The sequence below is a fragment of the Lampetra fluviatilis genome, chromosome 7 (genome assembly GCF_964198595.1).
Source record: "Lampetra fluviatilis chromosome 7, kcLamFluv1.1, whole genome shotgun sequence".
NCBI classification, from domain to species: domain Eukaryota; kingdom Metazoa; phylum Chordata; class Hyperoartia; order Petromyzontiformes; family Petromyzontidae; genus Lampetra; species Lampetra fluviatilis.
The window spans coordinates 14570042-14593871 of record NC_136281.1 but is presented as its reverse complement, the minus strand read 5'-3'; the positions used below and the strand labels follow the sequence as shown (position 1 = coordinate 14593871).

Here is a 23830-nt window from a genome sequence, read left to right as displayed (position 1 = left end):
TGGCCAGACGTCTTGAGAGAGAAATGGTCGTACCCACACTTTTCCGTACCACATTCGGACCTTCCGATTGACTAACCGTCATATACCCATTTATACTGCCGGGTGGACAGACGCTTTGGTGATTAGTAATGTGCCCATTGCTTCAACTGGCGTGCTGGGAGAATGAACTTGCGATCTCTGGATTGCAAGTCCGGGTGTGCTAACCAAGGCAGCATCACCAAAATAAACGTGGAACACTTAAATGCATGAAACACTTGGCAATGCTGTCACGTCATCAGAAATAAGGCCCCATGGTAAAAAGACTACTAAATGTGGGGTATAATATGATGTTACTCGGGAACTTGTGATGAAGCTGTTCAATCTTTTAAACTTCATATTCTGGAATTTGGCCTCTGAGAGCAATTGAAATCAATGTGCGCCGCATTCCACGGAGAAATCGCCTTCAGCGAGGAGCCTTACCCTGCCGTGCCACGATGAGGCTGGCCATGCAGTCGGGCACACTGGTGCCAGCCGCCAGGAAGGTGATTCCCATGATCACATCGGGAATGCCCAGCGTGTATCCAATCACGGTCACCTACAGATGGCACAGATTGTCAATGCTGCACGCACATACTTCCCCCAAGGTCAAGTATCATCATCGTCGTCATCGTCGTAGTTAACATCATTACGAACGTCATCATCCTCATCATGCCATCCATCATCATGGCACGCATCGTGTTTGTTCCGTGGCTGTCCGATCGACAGAAATCTCCAGCGCAATACGAGGTCATCTATCCACAGACAAGTATTTGGGAAGAGACAATTCAACTCTGTCTTAATAACTGCGGGTGTTTTTATAAATGTGCAACAAACCGTTAATGCAAACCGACGAAGACCAAACTCGGGATGCCTCCGTACCAACGACTTAATTAACCAGAGGGCCCTTCACCTTTTCAATTTTGTTCCGCAAAAATAATTGGCAGCCACAGAGGGAGTAAACAAAAAAAGGGCTACTGGGCAGTCCAGGGTGCCAACTTATGAATAGTAAATGCACATCACTAATGATGACTTGGGATTTGGTTCAATTGTTTTAAGTGCCAACGAAACATAACGGAACGGATGAGGCTCGAGCTAAAATCAATCGCCGGTGTGAGACTGCATAAGTGGAGGTCAAGTGAAGGTGGCGAGTCATTTCTGCCGGACACGCAGCGATGTGGCCTGAATACAGCCACTCGCCTGATTGGATAAACGTGCTGCCTCGGTCTCCCACACCCCCCAACGTTCTCATCAGTAGCATTGTCGCATTTTGTGGAAAAGTGTATTAAACTGGCACCATATTCTTTGGGTCTTTCGGTAAAGTCACGTAGATAGGTTGAAAGAAAATAACAAAAAACTACGACTTTTTTTTCCTCCTGAAGATGACCGCTTGTGTTGTGATCAAAACGTCGTAGTTTTTTGTTCTTTTCTTTCAACCTATCTACGTGACTTTACCGAAAGACCCAAAGAATATGAATTGCTGCAGTCACGAAAGCTTCAAGTCAATATTTTAACTGGCATCAGGCATTGCATAAGTTGTTCACGCGCCTGTACGTATGCACGCAGACCCTTTGTCGATTCTACTGTTGGATGAGAACCTCTACCAAGCCCTGAAGGTCGTGGGGATTATGTGACCATACTTCGTGAGGCTGATCAAAGTGAGTACCACAGTGTGGGGAAGTAATTAGTTCCTATACTATGGGAACCTCATTTGCCAGTAAAAATATGATAATTGGTTCTTTACCCTTCTATCTGGCAACAATGACTGCAGGTATTGCGGTCTATGCAAACATGACTCCTTGTAAAAAGGTGTCAGTTTTGTTGCCAGATAGAAGGGTAAAGAACCAATTATCATAATTAGTTCCTGTTCTGTGGATAGCCAGCATTGCCATCATCACAGTAATGTGGAATTTCCGCCAACGGGCTTAGGGCTGTAAACGGAAGATTAGCATCGCCCCGTGATTATTCGAGCAGAAAGGAAGCACATGTGATAATTTGACGTTTGACCCTTGATGAGATACATTTCGAAATCAATGCCACTGCAAAACAACAGCAGGTTATTGCCCAACAGTTCACAGAGCTAAGGTAACATTGTAGAGGTAAAGGCGCGGCCCTGCAGTTGCTTGCGCATGGGCTTCCACTGGAGGCCCTTAAGAGGCTATGTTTGGCCTACTCTTGCCGATTGACTCAGTGTGGTGTCCCCATTTGTACTTCTGGATGGGCAGGTGGGGGAAGGACGGGAGGAAGGGAGGGAGGGGGGTGAGTGGCGGCGGGGGGCGGAGGTTAAGAAATGTGGCTTTATCGGTCCCACTCGACACGCTCCGTCAATTTGTGTTTGCGCTGCCGCACCGAGAGGGATCGAACCAGCGACGTCTGGGTTGCAAGCTGAGTTTTGCTGACTATTCTGGCCAACCGTGACAGCATCCTGAGCCAAGTGTTTGTCCTCGTGAACTTGAGAACGCGTACACATTACGCAACCTGGTAAACCCGCCTTCGGGTGGTCTGTTGAAAATGCAGCAGTTCTCTTTTTTGATATCGCTGTCAAAGCCACGCTTTAATGAATATGGATAGTTAGCGAAATGTAAATCGTTCCGTAATTACATTATCGCTCCGTTTTAAGGCAAGCATCGTCGGTTTGTACGCAACACGGAAACAGGCTCTATTGCATCAGAGTGTGTTGACGATGGTAATGCCTTTCGTCATGAATACTTTGTATAATTATCTAAAAGCATGAAACAAATTTACACAAATTACTCAAAAAGCAAATGCATGTCCAATTAACAGTAAAACACTCATTAAAAGTACATTATAAATCGTTATTGTGCAGCATTTCTCTCCTCGCTATTCAACAGTCATGATTTATTAAAGCTTTGGTCACATTCACTCGAAGACATCGCTGCGACTTGAAACAATGCCTTGACGTGGTGGACCTCACTCGAAGTAAAATTACAAGACGATTTTTCTTTTAAAAAACAAACTCTTCCTTAACAGGGCAACACGATACATCAGTGGTGAGCTCGTGTAATAATCATCATCATCAGCCACAGTCACTCCACTGCTGTATTACAGCCTCCCCAAGTCGCTGCCATTCGTCACGGTCCCGTGATGCAACAGAATTAGCACGTCGATGAAATGTTAACTACCTTGCCTCGTATGCAGCTCACGGCTTCGATGCCAACCCCGACGCCTGTATATTTGCAGTTTGCGTGTCTTTCTTCCCATGGTTGCATGGATTTTTCTCCGGGTATTCCGGGTTTCCCCTCCACATTTAGAAACATCCGTTTAGAGTATTTGGCTGCTTTAAATATCCACATGACAGGTGGCTTCGTTAAGCGATCGTTTATGGCCAGGTGGCTTCTGAAAAAGAGCTATATAGCGAAGTGGTAAAATAAAAATAGTTTTTGTTTAGTATTAGTAATTACTGTGTACAAATATATCCACGTGTGTGTATTTACTTGGCGTAAACCCATGTACCGATTAATTAGTCCGAAATCAATTGCTATGCTCATGATTACTTGCATAAAATTGCAGGTGTTAAAATTGGTTATTTATGACACGTGGAATGTTACACGGGAGTGTCGCACGTACGCTGATGGTGCAAACCACATTGTAAAGGCGCCGAAACAAACTACTTAGTCAATAAAAAAACGAGGCGGTGGCAACTAGAGGCGAAAAAATTTAACCCGTAAAAACAAAGTTTTTCACTATAAATCCTTTATATGCGTGGCGGCTAGAGTCCTCTCGTCCTCTGGCTTGAGATGGCTGCCACCTATGGGTCAGATGATTGCCTGCCACCATTAAGCAATTGGTAATTAAATATAAAAAACAAATTCCTAAAAAGTGTAAAGTTATGGAAAAAAAAATTCACGAAAATAAATTGTCACGCACAACGAGTCTGTGTGCAAAATGTCCGCTCGATTGGATCACGGGAAGTGGGTTAAAAAACGACCGAAAGATTTGCACGGTCGTAAGCGCGCAAGCGCGCAAGCAAGTGAACTTAATATAAAGGATAAAAAAAAAAAGAGGATCGATTCCTGAAAAAAAAAATCCTGACGATTCGCTCGGCGCATCACGCAGGGTGCCACCACCGCACCACCGCCGCACGGCACCGCCGCTGCCGCCGTGCCCGGGAACCCACCATCCAGACCATGACGTAGGAGAAGACAGCGATCCAGATGGTGGAGATCACGAAGGACGCCATGAACCAGTTCTCCCAGCGCGCTTTGGCGCAATTGGGCACCGTGAAATAGAGAAGGAGCCCCAGGGGCCACGCGAACATCCACTTGAGCTTGTTGCACACCCCATCTGGAATTCGCAAACGTGCAACGTGATCTTAGAATATGAAAAATGAGAATACCGATCAAATTCGCATTAACCACACGTGTACATTGATTGTTTGATCCATTAATGCAATGCATACTGCCTGCTGTGACATAGGGATCAGAAAACGTGGACATTAACAAAGATAGTAGAACATCTGAAAGGTGTGCACAAAGACTCACTCTTGCAATTACACTGAGAGACAGAGAAGGGAGTACGTGGATTAGAGAATATGTGCAGGTTACTGACATCATTCAAACTGTTATAACGAGTTTAATGTATGGATGAATGTTGAACTTCTCTCATAGTCATCGGAGGTGCGGGAATTTAACCATTGCGGCTTATGTTGATGATGACAATGAATATTCCATACATGCACTTGTATTATGATCATATTTGTTAATGGGGGGAGACACTCAATGGAGCTTGTCAATGACATTCACAATTTTTTTTAAACAAGAGCAATCCGTTTAAATTAAAATATTCGCTGTTGATAAGTGTCATTTGTATATATTCTTAAAGGAACGGGATCTAAATGCTGACAATAAAAATGCAAGTTCAGAAATTCCAATTTCTGCAACAGCTGGCTGAACGAACGCCATCGTAGAACCCGAGAAAAAAAGCTACGATACAATCAGTTCCAATTACATGGCGGCGAACTGATTGACTCTGCACATCCCGAAATGACTTTGAAATAGGGCGACGCACCTTCCTTACGTTCTACAGCGATTTTGCCACGGAGAAACGCCTTGTTTGGGAAAACCGTTCCTGCTGATGCAAAACTGGGGGCCATACACAAAGGTGATTATGTAACTCAAGAGCCAGAGAGACATGAGGGAAGGCCAAATATCGTGGAAACTGAGTGCTTTCGGGGACCTTGGTGGAAGAACGGTGCCAACGGTTATGTAAATGCAGCACGATAGAGACATTGCGAAGAGGGAGTTGATGGGATATCGTAGTGATTTAGCGCAATTGAATTGCTATACAACCCGACAAGCTGCGTTTGATTCCTGACCATGGCTAACATCAGTGGTGAGTGCTTTCCAAACGGGTCCTGGGACTCTCCCCCCCCCATCATCAACCCGCACCGATCGGCATGTGGTGAAGTATGGGCAAACGACCACGTGACTGACAAGGAATTTTTTCATTTTTTGTAATGCATATTATAATTATAATTATTAAAGTAATACACCTTGCTGTGAGAGGTTAGATTGTGTGAAAAGGCGAAAGAGTTGATGAATTACCACGATACATATACACTTTCGCATTCTAAGGCCTGCTATGTGTATATATATTTATTTAAGGTAATGCACCCCGATTTTTAAATAAGTGTATGCAGCAAAACATTCATAATTCAAGACACAAATTACAAAGATCCTGCATATAGTATCATACACTATTGAGATAAATGCTGTTAGTGAGCACTTCGCATTATTTACCATAATTGTGTATGTTTTTCTTAACTATCTATCTAATTGCTTTTTAAACTTCTGTATTGCTATTTTTGTTTCACACAATTGTTTATTCATCGACTCACACGATCGACGATCACCGAGTGTGCAGATTTTGCTTGCAATGGGTGAAAACTCGGTGCAAACCACTCCAAGCGCAGTCGACGTTGAGCCCAATAGTTACGCATTATCAACCTTCCACGGTGCAGTGACGGTTCGTCACACTTGACCTTTAACCCAGGGGTGGCCGGTTAAATCTCGCGGCGAGGGGGTTGAAACAACGGTGCAAGTTTTTAAAAACCCCCACCGCATCTACCCACCCAGCAGCATTGCTTTGGTACACCGCAGCCGGTGGGGTATAGCGTGGGTCACTGCCACCTCTTCCAAGGAAATTTTGCCCAGCGTGTACGAGTAGTCCACCCTCTCATCGGGGCTTCTCTGCAGCTCGCTCTCTCTCTCTCTCGTAGAGGCCACTTTTAACCTTTTGGACATGAAATCACGGTATGTTGATTCTTGTCCGTCAGCCGCCGCAGTTTTTCTTTGTGTCCAAACCACCATCCCCCACCCCCCGTCAAGTGCTGCATATTAAGCATCCGCAGTCAATGCGCTTCGGCATTTAAATGAGTGGAAAACTGCACGCGATGGAACCGCATGCACATGGTCAAGCTGCAGTCATTAACAAATGCAATTACGCAGCTGCAAGCGCGGTGCATTTACCCAAAGCGCCTGAAACTCTGGGCAACTGCCATTCAAAAGAACACACACATCGGTCCTTGTGCTCAGCGTCGCTCACTTTACGTCATTCGCGAACCGAAACACGCGCGCGTTACCATGCGCACGTCCTTGCACAAAGCACAAACGCACACGTGCACAATCACGACGGCAGGACACGTCGCGGGGAGGGATGATGGCCAATGATTAAGACTAATTGTGGAGTGGCGGCCGAACGAACAGAGAGGACATCCACTGAAGGAATGGGGCAATGAAATCGGCTCGTGTGCGCAGGTGCTGGGTGAGAAAATGGCGGCGAATTTGGAAGGCGTCTATCCAGCAGTGGATTGACCGTGGCCAATGGCGACGATGTTTTACAACGTCCTGAGACACGGTCACGTTTAGGACGCTGTGTAAATCTGAGCTGCGTGGTGCATTGCATTGCCGGTGCGTTGTGTGAGCCACAATTCCAATTACGATATGCTAATGTGATCTCATATGCCTTAATGAATTCACACTCACCATTAAAGCAGTGTTCATAAGGATGATATTGACAGTATTTTAAATGAGCAAAACACAATATACTTAACAAGCCACATGATACAAAATTAAATGGCACCATTCCGGCACTTTTGAATAACCCCTTGCCCGTCACAAGTACCTGCGCAATCAGCTGCGACTGAGTTACGTTAACGACAAAAACATCCATTCCTCTAGCCCTTCCATATATGACGCACAACAGTTTAAAGAAATAAACCAGGATATAAAGTGCAAAAATGTTTCATAAACAAGTGATTTCACCTGTTCACATTTTTCCAGCAATATAATTCTGCCGCGCCATACTTTTATAAACCCCCGACCGAAACGTTCGAGGCACGCACGACCACACGTACGTACGTACGCTTGAACTTCTTCCGTGCCGTACGTAGCCAACCGTGCTAATCGGTGGTGCGGCATCACGCCGAACACAACATGCAGCACAGCACGAAAACCACGTCGGGGGGAGCGGGCGAGAGAGCCGGAGAGAGAGCGGGCGAGAGAGCCAGAGAGAGCGAGCGAGGGCTTTGCCCGTGTCCCTCTGCCGTGTCTGCTGGGGTGGCGCTAACCGGGAGGGGAGATAGGCGAGAACACCTCCACGTCGTCGTTCCCGTCAGCGTCATCTTCCTTCTCCTCCTGCTGCGCTTCGCCCGGCTCGCCCTTCTCCAGCAGCAGAACGCCACCGCCGTTCTCCAGCCCGTTCTTGCTCGGCACCTTGACCGCCGCGTCCGCCTCCGTGCCGTTCGGCTCGTTGCCCTGCAACACTCGCTGCCTCTGCAACGACAACAACATCAACAACATCAACAACAACAACATCAACAACATCAACAACAACAGAAAAGGACCCCACGACGTCAAACGCGCCGCGAGGGGTTCAGCAACTAGCAGGGGAAAGTTGCTTTACTTTTGCATTTGTATTTTTGTGTGTGTATATATTGGGAATTAACACGAGCCCGGTACAAAGCACCAATCACAATACAGGAGGAGAGCAGGAACTTCGCGAATAAAAAAAAACCGGGATCAGCGCGCCAGAAGTGACCTGGTGACAAATGATAGCCCAATGAAGTGGCTTATCATGTAGACATTTATAGCAGCCAAACACTCTAAACGCATGTTGATACTCAATGCGGAGGGAAAAACCAGAGGACCCAGAGAGAAATCCACGCAACCACGTGGAGAGAGACATGCGAACTCCAAATATATAAGCATCGGGTTCGAACCCACGACCCCCTGTATATCAGGCGAGGGAGTTAACATCTCGCCAGTCAATCTGGTAGACAACATGGGTGGAGGTTAATATATATATCAGAACTGTGCTTATATAGGCTGTGCTTATATTCAGCTTCTACTTATTAAGGAATCTAATCCTAAGTACAAGATGTGTTTATTTTTTTGGAGTATTGTTGAGTAAAAATAGACCTATTTGTACTCATCATACTACAGCATAATTTAATCTGAACCTTTTGAATAAGCCACACATTTGAATGAAGAAAAATTGCATTTTCACTTTGAAGCAACAACTCTCGTATCATGTTCGCCGAACCTAAACCATGTAGGAACATTCTACAGGTGTGCTTCTTTGTTTGCCCCCAACGTAATATATATTTATGAGAAATCTAAAACAACAAATTATGCAAAATTGAAATGTTCGTGGGAAAATAATCAATGCGGCCAGTTTTTTTGTTGAATTTTAATCATAAGTTATACCTCTTGTAGATGATTGCATTATTAATTCAAAACAATGTTCCAGCATATACAGGAATAGCTACACACTGCCGCAAAGAAAGTCTGTGCCAGATTAATTACTCTCCATGTAATTTATATTTCTTCACGTCAGGGTAGATTTATGAATCTATTCCCACAACCTCATCGCTACTGCCCTGTATCCCCACTACCTCATCACTACTGAATAAAAAGAACGTTTCTCGTTGTGAGTCAAACGACCTGAGATACCACCGAAGATTCGTGTGTTGCAGAGAAGCAGTTTGACTTATTTATGAGGAGCATGAAAGGGGATGGAAAGATCAGTCAGTAGAAAACCTCTGATGTGTACCACCCCGATGTCCGAAGTTTCTCTCCACATGCTCGGAGCTTCTGCAGGAACTGAACTGACAAACCGTTTTTTTCACCTTTGTGCTGGAGGCTGAATTGAATCGTCCGAGCGCTGAAACGGACTTGTTCCTGGAGAAGCCACACAGAGTTCTCCTTATGCAACACGCGTTAGCCCCACCTCCAGGATGAGCATGCGGCTGGCCATTCGTAGGCGAGTGCGCGGCCCGAAGTGGCTGGTGATCATCATGCGCAGGCCGGCCTCCGAAAAGCTCAGCTTGTGGGGCTGACTGCAGAGGATTTCGTCCACCATGATGACGGAGGAGCACGGGGCGGAACTGCCTGCCGTCGCACGGCAAACACCGCCAGCCCGTTAACACAGTGCACGGACTCCTGCACCGCCGCTCCTCACAATGCACGCGCATGACACGCGCACATTACAGCGCAAAGTTAAACTACTCTTGTAAACCGCACTCCAGATAAGCTGCATACGGACAATTCATGCTTTCAACAAATATGAATTACAGACGATATTAAAAATGTAGAGCGTGATTAATTGGAATAGAAATGTTTCTGGACAGCTTGAGTTCGGCCTCGCAGTCTTTCAAAGTACCGTTACCGGTTTAAACGTAAGGCACTAGTTAATGCACACCCCATAAGTTAGCATTAAAGATTTACGGTATTTCTCAAAATTATTCATGGTTTTCAAGGTTAAGGTGCAGCCCTGCATTTCCTGCTCACGCCACTGCTAGCAGAAGGGCATCCACTACAGGTAGGCCTAAGAAGGTATCTTGGCCTTCTCTTCCACGATGACCAGATGCATTGGAAGAGGTGGGAGTTACCACATTTGACTGCAATTAACTCTGTGCTGTGCGCGATGACACTGTGGGGTGAACAGACCGGAAGGGGGGGGGGGCATTTTTGGATTGCAAGTCCACCACAATACACCACGACAGCACTAACCAAGAATTCGTGTAATATATTTAAATTGAGTTCATAACAACGTGCATAATCAATCGCATGACACGAGTTCAGAGTAATATTGCGGTTCAAATATAGGGCTCTATTTGATGTACTCGTGACTTCAAGGTGATGTTTCATTTAAACTGCCGGGAAATACCATTTCACTCGCATGTTGTCAAAATCAGGGGGTAAATTACTCGATCAAAAAATCTCATGTGGAGCGGCGCTTGACAATGTTACAATGCAAAATCATTCGTTGAAAAAGGTTGGCCTGTTAATTGTGATTTGATGTGAACAGCGATAATATTCCAATATCGCAACGCGTCAAGGTCATTGTGCCGTAATGGTGTCCATAGAGAAAATTCAGTGTAAGGCTTAGCACAACTAAATCTTGCGTTACAAACAAAGGCCATGGCTTTTGATTGGCAAATCACGTAGACGTTGTTTCATTGTAGCTTAAAGTGCTTTGAGAAACCAATTCGAATCGTGTACACAAGCTACATTAAAACTAAACTTTTTTTTTTTACCAGATAAGCTCCATAGCTCTCTGTCAGAAGCGACCTGGCCACAAATGACAGCTCAACCAAGTGGCTTTATCACGTGGAAATGCATCGCAGCCAAATACTCTAAATGCATGACTCTGAATGTGGAGGAAAAAACCACAGGACCCAGAGAAAATTCCACGCAACCACGGGGAGAACACGCAAACTCTTAAATATACAGGCGTCGCACCCACGACCTCCTGCATACCAGGCGAGGGAGTTAACTTCTCGCCACCGTGGCGCCCCATAATACACGTGTCCTCCATTTGATATGATATAGTGTTGCAATGTCACAAAGCTCATGTGGTTGGTGTGTACACAACCAGGCATGTTACTAAGGTGTGGCCACCAGTGGTCACGTAAATCATTCATAGAATAAAGAACGGGGGACCGTAGGACGCAACATTTATAGAACAACTCAAGGAAACGTGACGCAAACATTGGGCAAATATTCATTTCCATGGAAGCACAAATTGTTTACGTTAGGTCCCCTCCATATTTCTGCACAGTTGAATCACGCGCGGATAAACAATGGAAATCAGCGGAGGCATCGGGCAATCGTCACAACGTTTCCTTCATTTTTTGGCGGCTGCCGAGCATTCGCTTTCCAATTGCCGAACCGCGATTCGAATTGACGAATTGGATGGCTCACGCGACACACGTTTGGAGATGCCGGCTTCGTCCTAATGCACATTCTGCAGGTGCCTCTTTTAGAGTGCGCAAGCACGCGCGAGCGCGCTCGTGACGCACCAGTGCCCCCGCCGGGCCCCAGCGCATACGCCAGTCGAGCACTCTGCGGCGTCTTTGCAATGTTAGCGCCAAACATATATAGAAATAAATAAATATATAGGAAAAGCGTTTGTTACGTGCTGTGAGAGCAGCACTGTTTAATTCACGGCAATAGATGCAGGTGCAATAAAAAGCCAGAACCCCAGTAAGATTATAATTGTAAGAAGTTTCACGACTTGCGCTGTTATAATTTTTCAAAAGCTCACGGTTACAAAAAAAGAAAGCAAAGCATATTATATATGTGCAAGTAACATTCCCTTTCAGTTTGCTCCTTCGAACTTTTAGCTACATTTTCACCCGTTTCACTTGGCATCGTATCGTTAAGAGGAGCCCCAATTTACAGAACAGCTGGTCATGTTTGTGGTTATCCGCCAAAATAATCCCCGTATCACGGCAACGCGATGATCGTAGAGTATCTATCGTACGATCCCGGGAAACATGCCAACTATAGGGCCACTGTAGGATGTGATTGGAAACGTTGGACCTACCTTGGCCCAATGTTCCATTTTAACTGGGATATCATTATATTGTGATTATCAATGCAAATTTTATTTAAATATCTATTTTATTTCCTGACATAGTATTTATTGTTTAATAACAATTACGGTGATTACATTCGCAAAACAAATAGCTATTACCCATTTAATTTGGTGCGTTAGAAAACGTTTTGCGGATTAATTAACAGAGCGGCTGGTTCTATGACATCATTATTTTTGTAGCTTTTTTCATAACTTAATTATTCCTCATGTAGCATTAAACAATGCACTATAGATTGCAAGTAGCAAAGGTTGACTACAGCGCGGGGACCGAGGAAAGACGAAAGAAACGGAGGAAAACAGCGGAAAAGATGATCCAGGAGTTCAAAGGTCACTCCTGGATCGGCATTGTGTTGCCTTATTTAAAAAACAATCCTTCGTGGTTTTGCCGAGTGGCATAAACGTTGCCATAGCGATACTGTGAGGTGCGCTGCAATGGCACGTGCGTCGCAGCACATGAGCATGATGATGCTCCTTGTAAAGCAAAAACATTCATTTTACCAGGTAAGGCCCACTGAGCTCTATAGCGCTTTTTCAGAAGCTCAACGAAGTCGAAAATTCCAAAAACTCCGAAAACTGCGCAAACTACGCAAACTCTGAAAACTCCGAAAACTACGCAAACTACGCAGCAGGCGTCAAGGGTCGGGATCGAACCCACGAGGCAGTTAACATCTCGCCACGGGGAGATTCAGCGATGGGGACGGGAGGGTCGTAGTCTCACCTTTGCTGAGCAGAACCATGGTGGGGTCGTAGCTGTTACTGTCGTCCACATCGACGCCATGCGTGGTACCGTTGGCCATGGCAACGGCGCAGGGCTTCCGCTTGCTGCCCAAGAACGTCTGGATCTTCATATTAAACCTTTGCGGGGGAAGGAAAAAGGGAAGGAAAAAAAAGGAGCGAACGCGCAAAGGTAGAATGCACGATTGGGGGGGGGGGGGGGGGGGGGCGGGGATGGTGACGGGGGGGGGAATTGGACGATGTAGAGATTAACAAAATCACCGTACCCCCAAACTCTCAAACTCTGTACCCTGTGGGCCACCTCCGAGGTACAACCATCTCACAGCCCCTGCTCCCTCCCCACACACACAAGGCCTACCCTTGATCAACTTCCAATCCTTCCTTCTCTCATTTGTGCCTGTCCAGTAACTATTGGACATAAACATCTATGTCGAACTTCTGTGGCTTGCCTAGTTCCACCCACACGCATTGGGCATTTACGATCTCCACCCCCCACCAACCACCCCCCCCTCCCCCCACCCTCGTCATCATGCGTAATGCCATTGATGCTGGCCAGGCATACTCATTCTGAACGTTCAATCACTCTGCCAGCTACATTCATTTCAACGTAAACAATAGCATCTTTGCCTGTATTTGGATGTTGGTTATTCGACAAATATTTTTCCTTTGTAGCAATACGGTACACGAAGATGAATTGTCATCTTCGTGTACCGTATTGTTTTATCGCGATTGAATACGACACTTGAATTAACAAAATGTGCAGTACTTTTGTTTATCACTTACGACTGACGAAAGTCATGGTTATTTTTTTTTTTTAAACGACGACGTTTCGATCGCAACACAAGCGTTTGTCATCAGGGAAGAAAACTTAACAAATAGTTTAGTTTTCTATATTCTTGGTTCTTTCGGTAAAGTCACGTAGAAGGGAAATAATAAAATAATGATAATAAAACATAATAAGATTAAATTCTCACGACGTTTCGGCTACAACGCAAGCAGCTGTCGTGAGACAGCCCTGTTCTTCACCTGAGGACGGCTGCTTGCGTTGTGGCCGAAACGTCGTGAGAATTGTATCATATTATGTTTTATTTTTATTATTTCGTGACTTTACCGAAAGAACCAAGAATATGAATTCCATGCAGTCACGAAAGCTTTAAATCGAAATTTAGTTTTCTATAGTTTACGAAAATATTTGTTGTTGTTTGGCAACAGATAGCAAGACCACCCCCTCCCCACCCCCCCCCCCCCCGTGTACTTACTTCATCACTAATATGTACACAGCGTAGAGCATGACGAGAATCACTGACTCCCACCTATCGTTCACAGTAACAGGGATCAACAGGGTCACAGCAACAGGGGCACAGTTTTAGACAAATGGGGTCCGTAAGCCCGTGATCAGTGCTGCTTATACAACGAGATCACCACCAATGACAGCTCACGACACAGGGTCCGCGAAATTTCGGACAACGCGCCGAACAACACGCTGCACAAGCAGAAAACACACCGTCAGGGCCAAACGGAATACAACCATTCGAAAAAGCGAGTGAATATATCCCCAGAAATGTAATTCAACTTACCATGATACAATTTCATCGCAAATGAACTAAAAAAAAGAACAAACAGAAACGTTTAGCGAGGCATTCGACAACAAACCTATGCTACATGATCTACAATCCACTGAAAATGCTACGCTTACGGAGCAGAGTTTATCCTCTGTGGAGTATTACATTGCTTTTTAAATGGGCCGTGCCGCTATACACCCCCATCAAGTATCATAAATGGGTACACCACGTCACGTTGTGCGTCTCTTTGTTGCACAGAAGCAAGTCATCGTTGCTTTGCGGGAGAGAATGCACTCCGAGCAATTCAAAGCTCAATTTTCTGCACTTCAGAGGAACTGCTGGAAGGCTTTCTAACAAGCGGATGTTTCCTGCTGCCATGGGTTAGTGACGTTGCCTTGTTATCCATATTTTCCTTTTCTTTCCGTTTTATTTTTTACATTGTATCTACACAACAGCACAACAAGATAGAGTGAGTGAAAATGAAAAGGGGAATGACAGCGCGTGAGTGAGCGAGCGAGCGAGCACAAGGAGGATTTATTTCAAACCATTACATGAAATGTTTTCTCCTGAGGTGTGCTGTCAGACCGGTCATCTCTGGCTTCTCTGGTGTTAAGCATCCAACAAAAACTCTCCTTGAGTTTGGCGTGAGAAAATTGTTGGACACTGCTGCAGAGAGATGTATGCAGACACCACGCTAAAGCCCTCTGCGGTGCAACAACAGGTTATTGCAATCTTCATCCAGGAAATTAGGCCGTTGGCTTTGTTGGCTTCACAAAACGTTTCCGTATTTTTTTGCGCAAGTTTTACGACGCGTGCACAAGCAGTACGACTGCGCCTGTTTGTTTTATGAAGTGTAATTTTGTGATATTTTCTTGGGACAATATATTTTTGACAACTGAACAGCGCTCAACGTGGCATACCGTCAGACTTGGATTACTCATTCCGTGAAACGGCCATAAAGTGCTTAAAGAACACCAGAACGATGGTGATTTGCCGGTTCTGACTCTGGCTCGACATCATAATCAGTATATAATATACAAAATGTATGTCAGCTGTCTTATTCGCATATTAATGAAAATTAACTCATTATGTATTGTGATGGAGCATTATATAAATCACAAATAGTGTTGAAGCTAATCAAGAAGATGGGTTTTCCAGACAATATTATCTTCTTATGGGACGAAGACACATGTTTGACACATGTGGAGACATGAAACGTAATTCTGTCTAGTTTGCTTGTTACCAATCATGCTCCACCGTAACACATCACGCTATTGCTTGTTGCGTTGAATCGGGGGGGGGGGGGGGGTCCCATGGTTTATATGCAGTGCCCTCACCAATAACATCTGAAAATCCAGCAGCGTTTTTTTTTTTTGCAAAGCCTCACTGATGATGAGATGCAAGAAAGTCACAACCGGTGGTACCAGAGTTTGCTCCGTAAGAGGTTTTTGTTGGGTTAGATCGTGTAAATATATAAATGTGTCATTAAAACCTGCCACCAACTGGCACAGCCAACTAGTAAGGGTTGTCACGTAAACAGAACGTGGCCAATTCGTCACTAGAAGAGCACGCCGGTGTGTTGGAGAGCCAAGCCACAACATTTACAATCTGAGGACGACGTTTCGCCAGTAATTACAACCAGCTTCATCAGGCGACAGCCAGATTTGTGGAGAAGTCTAACCGTTTCATTCCTTAAATAGAGGCGGAGATCTTGCAAAAAGTGGGGGGAAGGGGGGGGGGATTAATGAGCGATCGTACATTATAACGACACATTTATATATTTATGCGATCTAACCCAAAAAAAACTCTATTATGGATGATATTGGTCGCGCAAGCCTGCGTCGTAAACAGAGTTTGCTCCCTTAAACAAATGCTGTTTGTTAATATTGTTTGTGGGGAGCCAACAGGCCACTGGAATAAACATATATTTTAATTTGTATGTGGAGACAAAGACTGGAGTTCTGATTATATTTTGTCTTCACGAAATAGAGGCCAATTAGTGAGGATGGATAGGCGATGTCACAATGTAATTTTCATCGAAATACCTGAGCGGGTTAAGCCACGTGAGCAGCTTCATGATAACGAGCTGCACGTTTACAATGCCCCTGCTAATGTGTAAACATTTAGCATTGTTGTGCCGCAGTTTACAAAGAAGTCTGCCTTTCCGTAATGGATGGCAAACAAATTTCGGTGCGTAATTTTTCCCTTGCACAAAGCGGATCCTGGAATACATCAACAGGGGCCTTGCTAAAATCATCATGAATTAGAAAGAACGCGATGCGTTCGTAATTTCGCTCATACCGCTATTGAACACGGCAAAGTAACTAATTGAGTGGCACGCGAATATTTAGCTTTCATTGGCAATTTGTCGTCAATGACGAACACTTGACGTGGCTAGGAGAGATTGTGTGGCGTTTTGAGCGTTATCTCCCGTTGGTCACCCTGGTTTCCTCCCACGCAAATTCAGACACTCGTTCAATGTACAATACCAAACGTCCAAATTCGGCATCCTCCTGAGCAACAGCCTTGAGACTCTTGTTGGATAAATTGGTGTACTTTTTCATCTTCTTCACAACACTTTTTTGGACCACCCCCCCCCCCTGATATGTATATATATTTACACACTTTTTTTACGTGAAGAATTGTGCATGCCGCTTTTGCTGGCGCAAATTGTTAATGAGCAAACCCCACAGGGTTATTTCAAATGAGGTTGGAACTATATTGTCAGCTGTCTTTACGCTGCAGGGTTAGAACATTACTTTTAATCCACGCACAGAATTAAAGTTGGGGGGGGGTGGGAAGGAAGACGTATTAAAAATAATTGCAAATGTTACTAATTACAGTTCACTTCACGACTTGCTAATTTGTTTCCCTGCGTTATCAAACAGAAGCCAGCATGAGTCACTTTCCCCCCCGAGGGAAAAAGGGGACCAGTTAAACACGGAGGTGGAATTTCAGAGTTATTCAACTCTCAGCCATCGACTGCATTTCATTTCCAGCGCTTTGTGAATCCCCTGCGGGGTGTTGGCTCCCACACACCGCCACGGTCACATGGGGGGTTGCTGCACCATATTTCACCACTTCGGTGCGAGCCACCGATGTTAGCCGTCGCCAGGAATCGGACTCAAGCTCCTCACGGGTTCACGGCGCAGGGCGCAAACCAACGCGCCACCATTCCCAAGGATACATGTTTTCATTTTCAGGTTTCAAAGTGAGTGAGGTACGTCAGTTGGTTGCAGTTCATTTTGTGGCATGTAAATATGTTTAAGTGATTACAAACTCGTTGTCCTTTTATTGTTGTTTTACGTACAAGTGTCACCAGAGCTCAGATTATTTAATGCTCAATATCTTCACGGGATAATTGCCTCAATGTCTTCAGTGAGTCGAGATTAATGCTTTTGATCGTTTCATTTTTCTAGCACCGAGCGGCCATGTATGAAATATCGTTCCAGTGCACAGATTAATAGGGAACATTTTTAATCCCACGATTTTCAAGGATGCATTAATTGAGCAAATAAGAGTGACACTGGGATGAGAAGCACGTCTGAAAATATCCTCATCAAAGAGAACGTGTGTCAGAGAGCGGAAGTGAGACTGTTTGTTAATCTAGCATTAATCCAGAGAGCTAATTTAAACAGAATGTTCACTAAAAATCTCTGAGAAAATGGTAATGAGTCTCTTCAGCAACAGTGAGTCAAAAGACACCCAGGAAAATGTAACATTTTAAAAACGCTTACGGGCAAATATGTCAGGGGCTGCGATTTAAAGCAACGTCAAGTAAAAATGTCATATCAGTACACTCTATAGAAGTCAGATCAGATGCACCACAGCATGAAGAGAAATGTAAGATAATATTCCGTAGATAAAACAAGGTAAAGGTGTGGACCAGAATATCCTTGCACACAGAACTCCACTCGAGGGAGCTCTGGAGGCCCCCTCTTGAAGTTATTTGGCCTACTCTTCCACACACACTCGTCAGATGCCCCACCACACGCGCGACCTGCCGACCGGCTAACTGTGGCGTCGATATTCATTCCGCAGGGGAGGTGAAATAAACTTGCACCGTTGTTTCAACTGCAGTGCCCAGAGATCTAACTGGCGCCCTGTGCACTTGCAAGTCCACTGTGCCAACCATTGCGGCAGTTTCCAAGATTATATAAGATAGCCAGCGCTTATTTCTTTCACAGTTCAATCTATAAAGCAGCCCAACATTTAAAATTGTATACGTGCGGTATTCATATATGTAGAGAGAGGTTCATTCCATATGTTTCTAGAGGTGGTGATATGGTGATCGCCACACTGCTGAAATTATACTGACTGAAGTTTGACTCCTGAACTTGTACATTAAAAACAAGACCAGCTTCTCTTCTGGTAAAAACAAGGCTGGCCAAGAATGGTTCTGGTACCATCACTGCCTCGTGTCGTTAATGCTCACCCCCCTGATCTACAACAGATGAACATTAACAGCACGAACACAGAGAGTCTGGACAACCCATATTGGATGTGCATTGCATGTCCCTGTATGTACAAAACAATATATACAGATTCCCGAATAGCCTTTTCAGAAAGTTGGAACAGGCACTGTGAGGGCTCCCTCACATCGAGGCTGGTACAGCACACAAGGTGGTCGTGTGTGGTCAGGACCATGCCCAGCTTCCTTTGGCTCGCCAGTGCTGATGTTTGCACAGTGCACCAGGTACTAATTTAATGCTGCGTTGACCTCGGTGAGTCCCTGGACAGGTTCTGATTTTATTCACCGCTGGTGTTAGCTGAGAAAGGGAATTGAACCCGGGTAACCAGTTTTGTAGCAGAGTGCACTGACCACTAAGCCACCACTCACCATGAATATAAAAAGATATATAAATGTGAAGGATGAGTTTCAGATTAAACATTTCCACGATTGTATTTTCAGATATGTGTGTCTAATTTAGGAGTATGTGCGTACTGACGTACATTATATTTAATGTCAGCATTTTTTATGTTTTTAATAATTTAATTCAATTATTTAACATAAAGTCTCATCGATAAAATCATTTTAATGTTTTCTAAATTAATAAATCAGGCAAAAGTGGCGTGATGTACCGTCAGCAGGAAAAGCACGGAATTGTCACCATGACAATGACATCACATTATTGGATCCATCCGAAATTTCATATCTGGGCCAGATTTTTGGATTGTTCAGATTAAATCCTAAATTAGAAACACATCCCTCACATATAATAGCACAGCATACACAGGAAGTGGAAGACTGCCAGACAAGGCACAGGGCCTGACTGATTGACAAATAATTCACTGTACATGCAGCAAGACACGTTGTGTTGTTGTTGAGCATTAGAGTTCCTCCCAGAGCCCGAGTGTCGAATGAGTTATTTGCACAGATGATGCAACAGAAACCCTGGGGGCCTTTGTCTTCCCCACGGTGTTGCTGCCACTCACCAAAATCAATGCAATGATGGAGATGGTGTAGAAGACGGAATCTCGGAAGAGCGACCACCAGGTGAGACGCACGATCTGTAACAAGCCACACAAAAGGGGATCGACTCGATGCCAAACCGCGACTTTTCACTTTGTCCGCTTTGCGTTGTCGCTTTGGAGACCGGGGAGATCGTTGGTCGATGTTCGGTCGCCGCGTCGACGGCGTTCTTCGTGATTTTTCACTGAACAGAGCGGGGCCTGCGCGAAGGCTGCCATCCTCCCCGACGAGACCGTGCGACTTATAACGACACAATGTCCGATCCGCCAATACGAAGCTGGTATCGCAGTGATACACAACTCCGCTGCTCGCAACGTGGTTGTCTAGCTTGCCCACCTGAATGTGAAATTGTAGATTGTTGCATCTACATCAGTCATTCGAAAGAACAATACTTCATCCGCACTGTTGTTTTTTTACACACGAACCTGCTGCTTGGCTCTTCCGAGGGCTCGGTGTGAGCATCGGAAGCCGGGACCGAACGCGACCGAATCGAGAGCAAAACTACTTACAAAATTCCCAGGATTTACCAGATGCGTGTAAAGGACAACATTCCCATGCATGTGTGTACGTAAAACTTCTTTCGCACCGTACGTAGCCAGCCGTGCTAAATGGAGGGGTAGGAACATCGCATACGCACGCACACACGCCGTTTCCACGATTTGACGAACAAAATGGTGGAGGCATTTGTAATAGTGGTCATTTTGCTAAAAGATACAGAGTTGAAGGTTGTCAATAAATGTGTTTGCAAAAATACTGCCTGTCACGATGGCGAGCTTCTATTACACACATCATGCACATGCTCTCAACAGCTCTTGGCTGCGTCATCGTTTGAACTCAATAATTCACAAAAATCCGTAATCATACGGCATGGGGTTTCTGGACATACCACTTGAAATGGGGACAATAGAAAATCTGAAATCGCACAGTGTCCGTGCGTATACTCAGGACATTTTGTCCGAACCCGCACAAACCAGCCCTGCAGGCAATTTGCGGGTAATGTTTCAAATTTAGCAAAATTTGGACCATGACGTCAGCACGCAATGGCCTATTCTTGTGAATGAAGTCACGAGACCTTTAGGGTCAACTGAGTATCAAAAAGGGCTTAAGCACGTTTTACGGTTAATACACCACCGCAATATTAACCAGGGCGGCTGCTGGATCCGAACCGTGAACTTCTGCGACGAACGACAAACATCCTACCGCTTGGCCACGTCACCGCCTCAATGCATCAAGGGCAAAGCGACAAACATCGCTGTATTTTTGCATGCCTGGTGCCTGCACGTGGTGCATGCCCCTAGCATAGCACGTGTATTGATCTGTGGCCTTGTCTACTCCATGTACATGTGGCAAAGAGGCTGGAGCACACTCGTAATATCACGTGCATGGACGTAATGAGCTACCACGTGTTAAACACCCGTGATATACATAGCACATTGCTCATGAATACTGCGACATATATTAACTTGACAAGACATGGTTTAATTTTTTTTTTCACAAGCCCTGCGAGCTCTCTTAGTGTAGAAAATGTTTCAAATCCATCATCAAAGACTGTTTATTTCCCCATACCCTCAAAATCCTGTGGCCAACACATGCCCCTTTTGGGAAATATGACATACACAGTTGCAATTGATGTAACAATCCCATTTCATGCAATGCTTGCATCGTTACAGAAAAGCATAGGCAGTGAGAAGCAGTGTTGATTTAGCATTTGAAAAACTAATTTCGTCAGTCTTGGTCTCATCACGCAATATATGAAAAGGACGTCAAGTGCTAAAATGGCTCGCGTGTCATACAACACCTCAGCAGATTTATTTTACACAACTACCGTGATATATGGGCAGTCAATATTTACCATCGTGATCTGCAGAATTTAATTCTGCACTTAAAAAAATGCTTATGACTGTAAGGATCCAGCTGTGCATCCAATGGAGACACAAAATGGAATTTTGACGTAAAATAATCTCCAAATTACGCACTAATTCATCTCAGTTTGATGTTTCAAAAGTATTATTCCTCTCCAGACTGCAAAGCCTTCGCTTTTTTGTTTTCATTTTTGCAACAACAGTAACGGTAGTAACGAAACAATCGCCGTAAAAAGTTAGTCGATTAAAGAGCGCACTTTGAAGTGCAATCACAAACTCCCACTGGGCCAAGAGTCCATACATTTTCAGATGACAGCAAAACCATGAGAGCCGACGTTACCACAGTGACCAGACAACACGGGGTCCAAGCCACGTAGAAATCGGTTTGAAGCATTTCGCACAATTCCGCCACACGGGGGTTAGAAATTGGGCAACAGTGACCGCGCCCAAAAGCCACGCACGGCACGACGTCGCGTATCACCCGGTCGGCTTGGGCAATTGAGGCGTCGGCGGATATGTGAAGAGGTTCGGATTTGTGAAACTCTTCTAGCAAATTACAGTTCCTCCACGCACGCCGTCTGCGGTGGTTGGAGGGTGCAGGAGAAACAATGAGTGGCGCTCAAGCGATGCGCGCAAAATCCTTTCCTCATGCACACACCGAGCAGAATGCACGATAGAAAAGAGCCCCCTTCCCCCCTCCCAAACCCTCCGCCCCCCTGCCCCCCCCGCCCCCACCTTAAGTTTTGTATGCCCCCCAACCCCACCGCTTTGCACAAGGTCACGTTATGGATATGGGTGTCCCTCAGCCTGAAGTTGAAATTTCACCTCCGTCTGACGTGGACTAGTCACTCCACAGGACAACCGCGATTGATTTCCCGCAAGGTTGTACTTTACTTGATCAAACTTGACAAGGTGAATGGTCTCGGCCTTACCTGACCAGGATTTGAACTTCTGCACACTGTGATTTTGAGTTGGTCACTATTGTACCACAATGCCACTCACATGGATTTACAATCAAGATTAATGTCGGAAATTATGATGATGATGATATTTACAAAAGGTTCGAGGTGCTTTTTGTAATACATTTACATGGGCCAGATCACATTTAATAATAATGTTTTTATTACAATAAATTTTGATTGTAGCAATGTTCAGCCGGTCTCCTGAATTGACAGATCGGATGTGCCAGAGGGTATCCGACTCGATCCGACGGTGCACCCTTCCTGCGGACGATCTTGCTCTTCAAAAATCTCCCGTTGATGTAATCTGCTTCACATCTTTCACCTATCTCCACGTGCACGAGGCTGTGTAAAGCCAGGATCATGTTCTACTCCTGTTCCACTTTCATAGGTTCTCCACTGGTCCCGGGTTTGACCCGAACATTCTGGGAATTGGTATTTGCATTCGAGTAGCAGCAGGAATTGATTTGTGCCGAAATCTAGTCCCGGTGTTATTGTGTCGAACATTATTACGCTCTATAGCAAGTATAAAAGACCTAGGCTGAATCACGTCCGGGTTTGGTCTTGGGAAGAGGTGACAACCCTATACAATCCCCACCCCCACCCCAGCCTCTCAACCCTCTTTCCTCCTTGAACCTGAACCGACTCACATCCATGTACACCCCTAACAATGGACTGCCTACGCAGAATGCACCACTCACGTCCGGGAGGTTCAAGGGTTACGTCAATGCGTCTGTTATTTAGCCTCACGGGAGCGTTGTGAGATTCGTGATGGCTTTTGAAATTGAGACGTGAAGTAGCTGCATCTGGCGTGATCTTGAAGCTCGATGCAGACCCCCTTTGGCGAGAGGAAAGTAAATATTAATCGATGAAACCTTTCATCATGACGTTGCTGTCAGCGCAGATCTGTACAGGTTTTTAAGGATTATGAAGATTGATGATCATTTCTTTCGTCTTTCCTCTCCCCAATATTGTTACAATTGCACTCTTGGCGCCGTGTCGTAAAACAAAACGGAAACATCTTCTTGGTTATTTCGGTAAAGTCTCGTAGAAGGGAAGTAATACAATAATAAAAATAAAACATAAAACATTATGTTTTATTTTATTATTTAAAAAAAAAACATTATGTTTTATTTTTATTATTTTATTAATTCCCTTCTACGTGACTTTACCGAAAGAACCAAGAAGATGAATCCCTGCAGTCACGAAAGCTTTAAATCGAAAAACAAAAACAGCGTATCCCTACTCTGAACTCTCACAGAGGAGGGCATCGCTGTGAGAGGACAGTCCACGGCAGGAAATATCACGGAAGGACTTCTGAGA

At 44.9% G+C, this 23830-nt stretch overlaps 1 protein-coding gene across 1 annotated transcript in view; it reads right to left on the bottom strand.

Annotated features, from left to right (window-relative positions):
• Window positions 1-23830, bottom strand: part of SLC24A3 (solute carrier family 24 member 3) — a 121589-nt gene that overhangs the window by 7391 nt on the left and 90368 nt on the right. Inside the window, exons 7-14 of the mRNA XM_078858625.1 lie at window positions 19650-19724; window positions 14229-14254; window positions 13911-13964; window positions 12635-12771; window positions 9265-9425; window positions 7604-7808; window positions 4154-4320; window positions 460-574 (exon numbers count right to left, since the gene is read on the bottom strand). Coding sequence (XP_078714751.1) covers window positions 460-574; window positions 4154-4320; window positions 7604-7808; window positions 9265-9425; window positions 12635-12771; window positions 13911-13964; window positions 14229-14254; window positions 19650-19724 — 940 coding nt within the window. The remainder of the gene's footprint in view (window positions 1-459; window positions 575-4153; window positions 4321-7603; window positions 7809-9264; window positions 9426-12634; window positions 12772-13910; window positions 13965-14228; window positions 14255-19649; window positions 19725-23830) is intronic.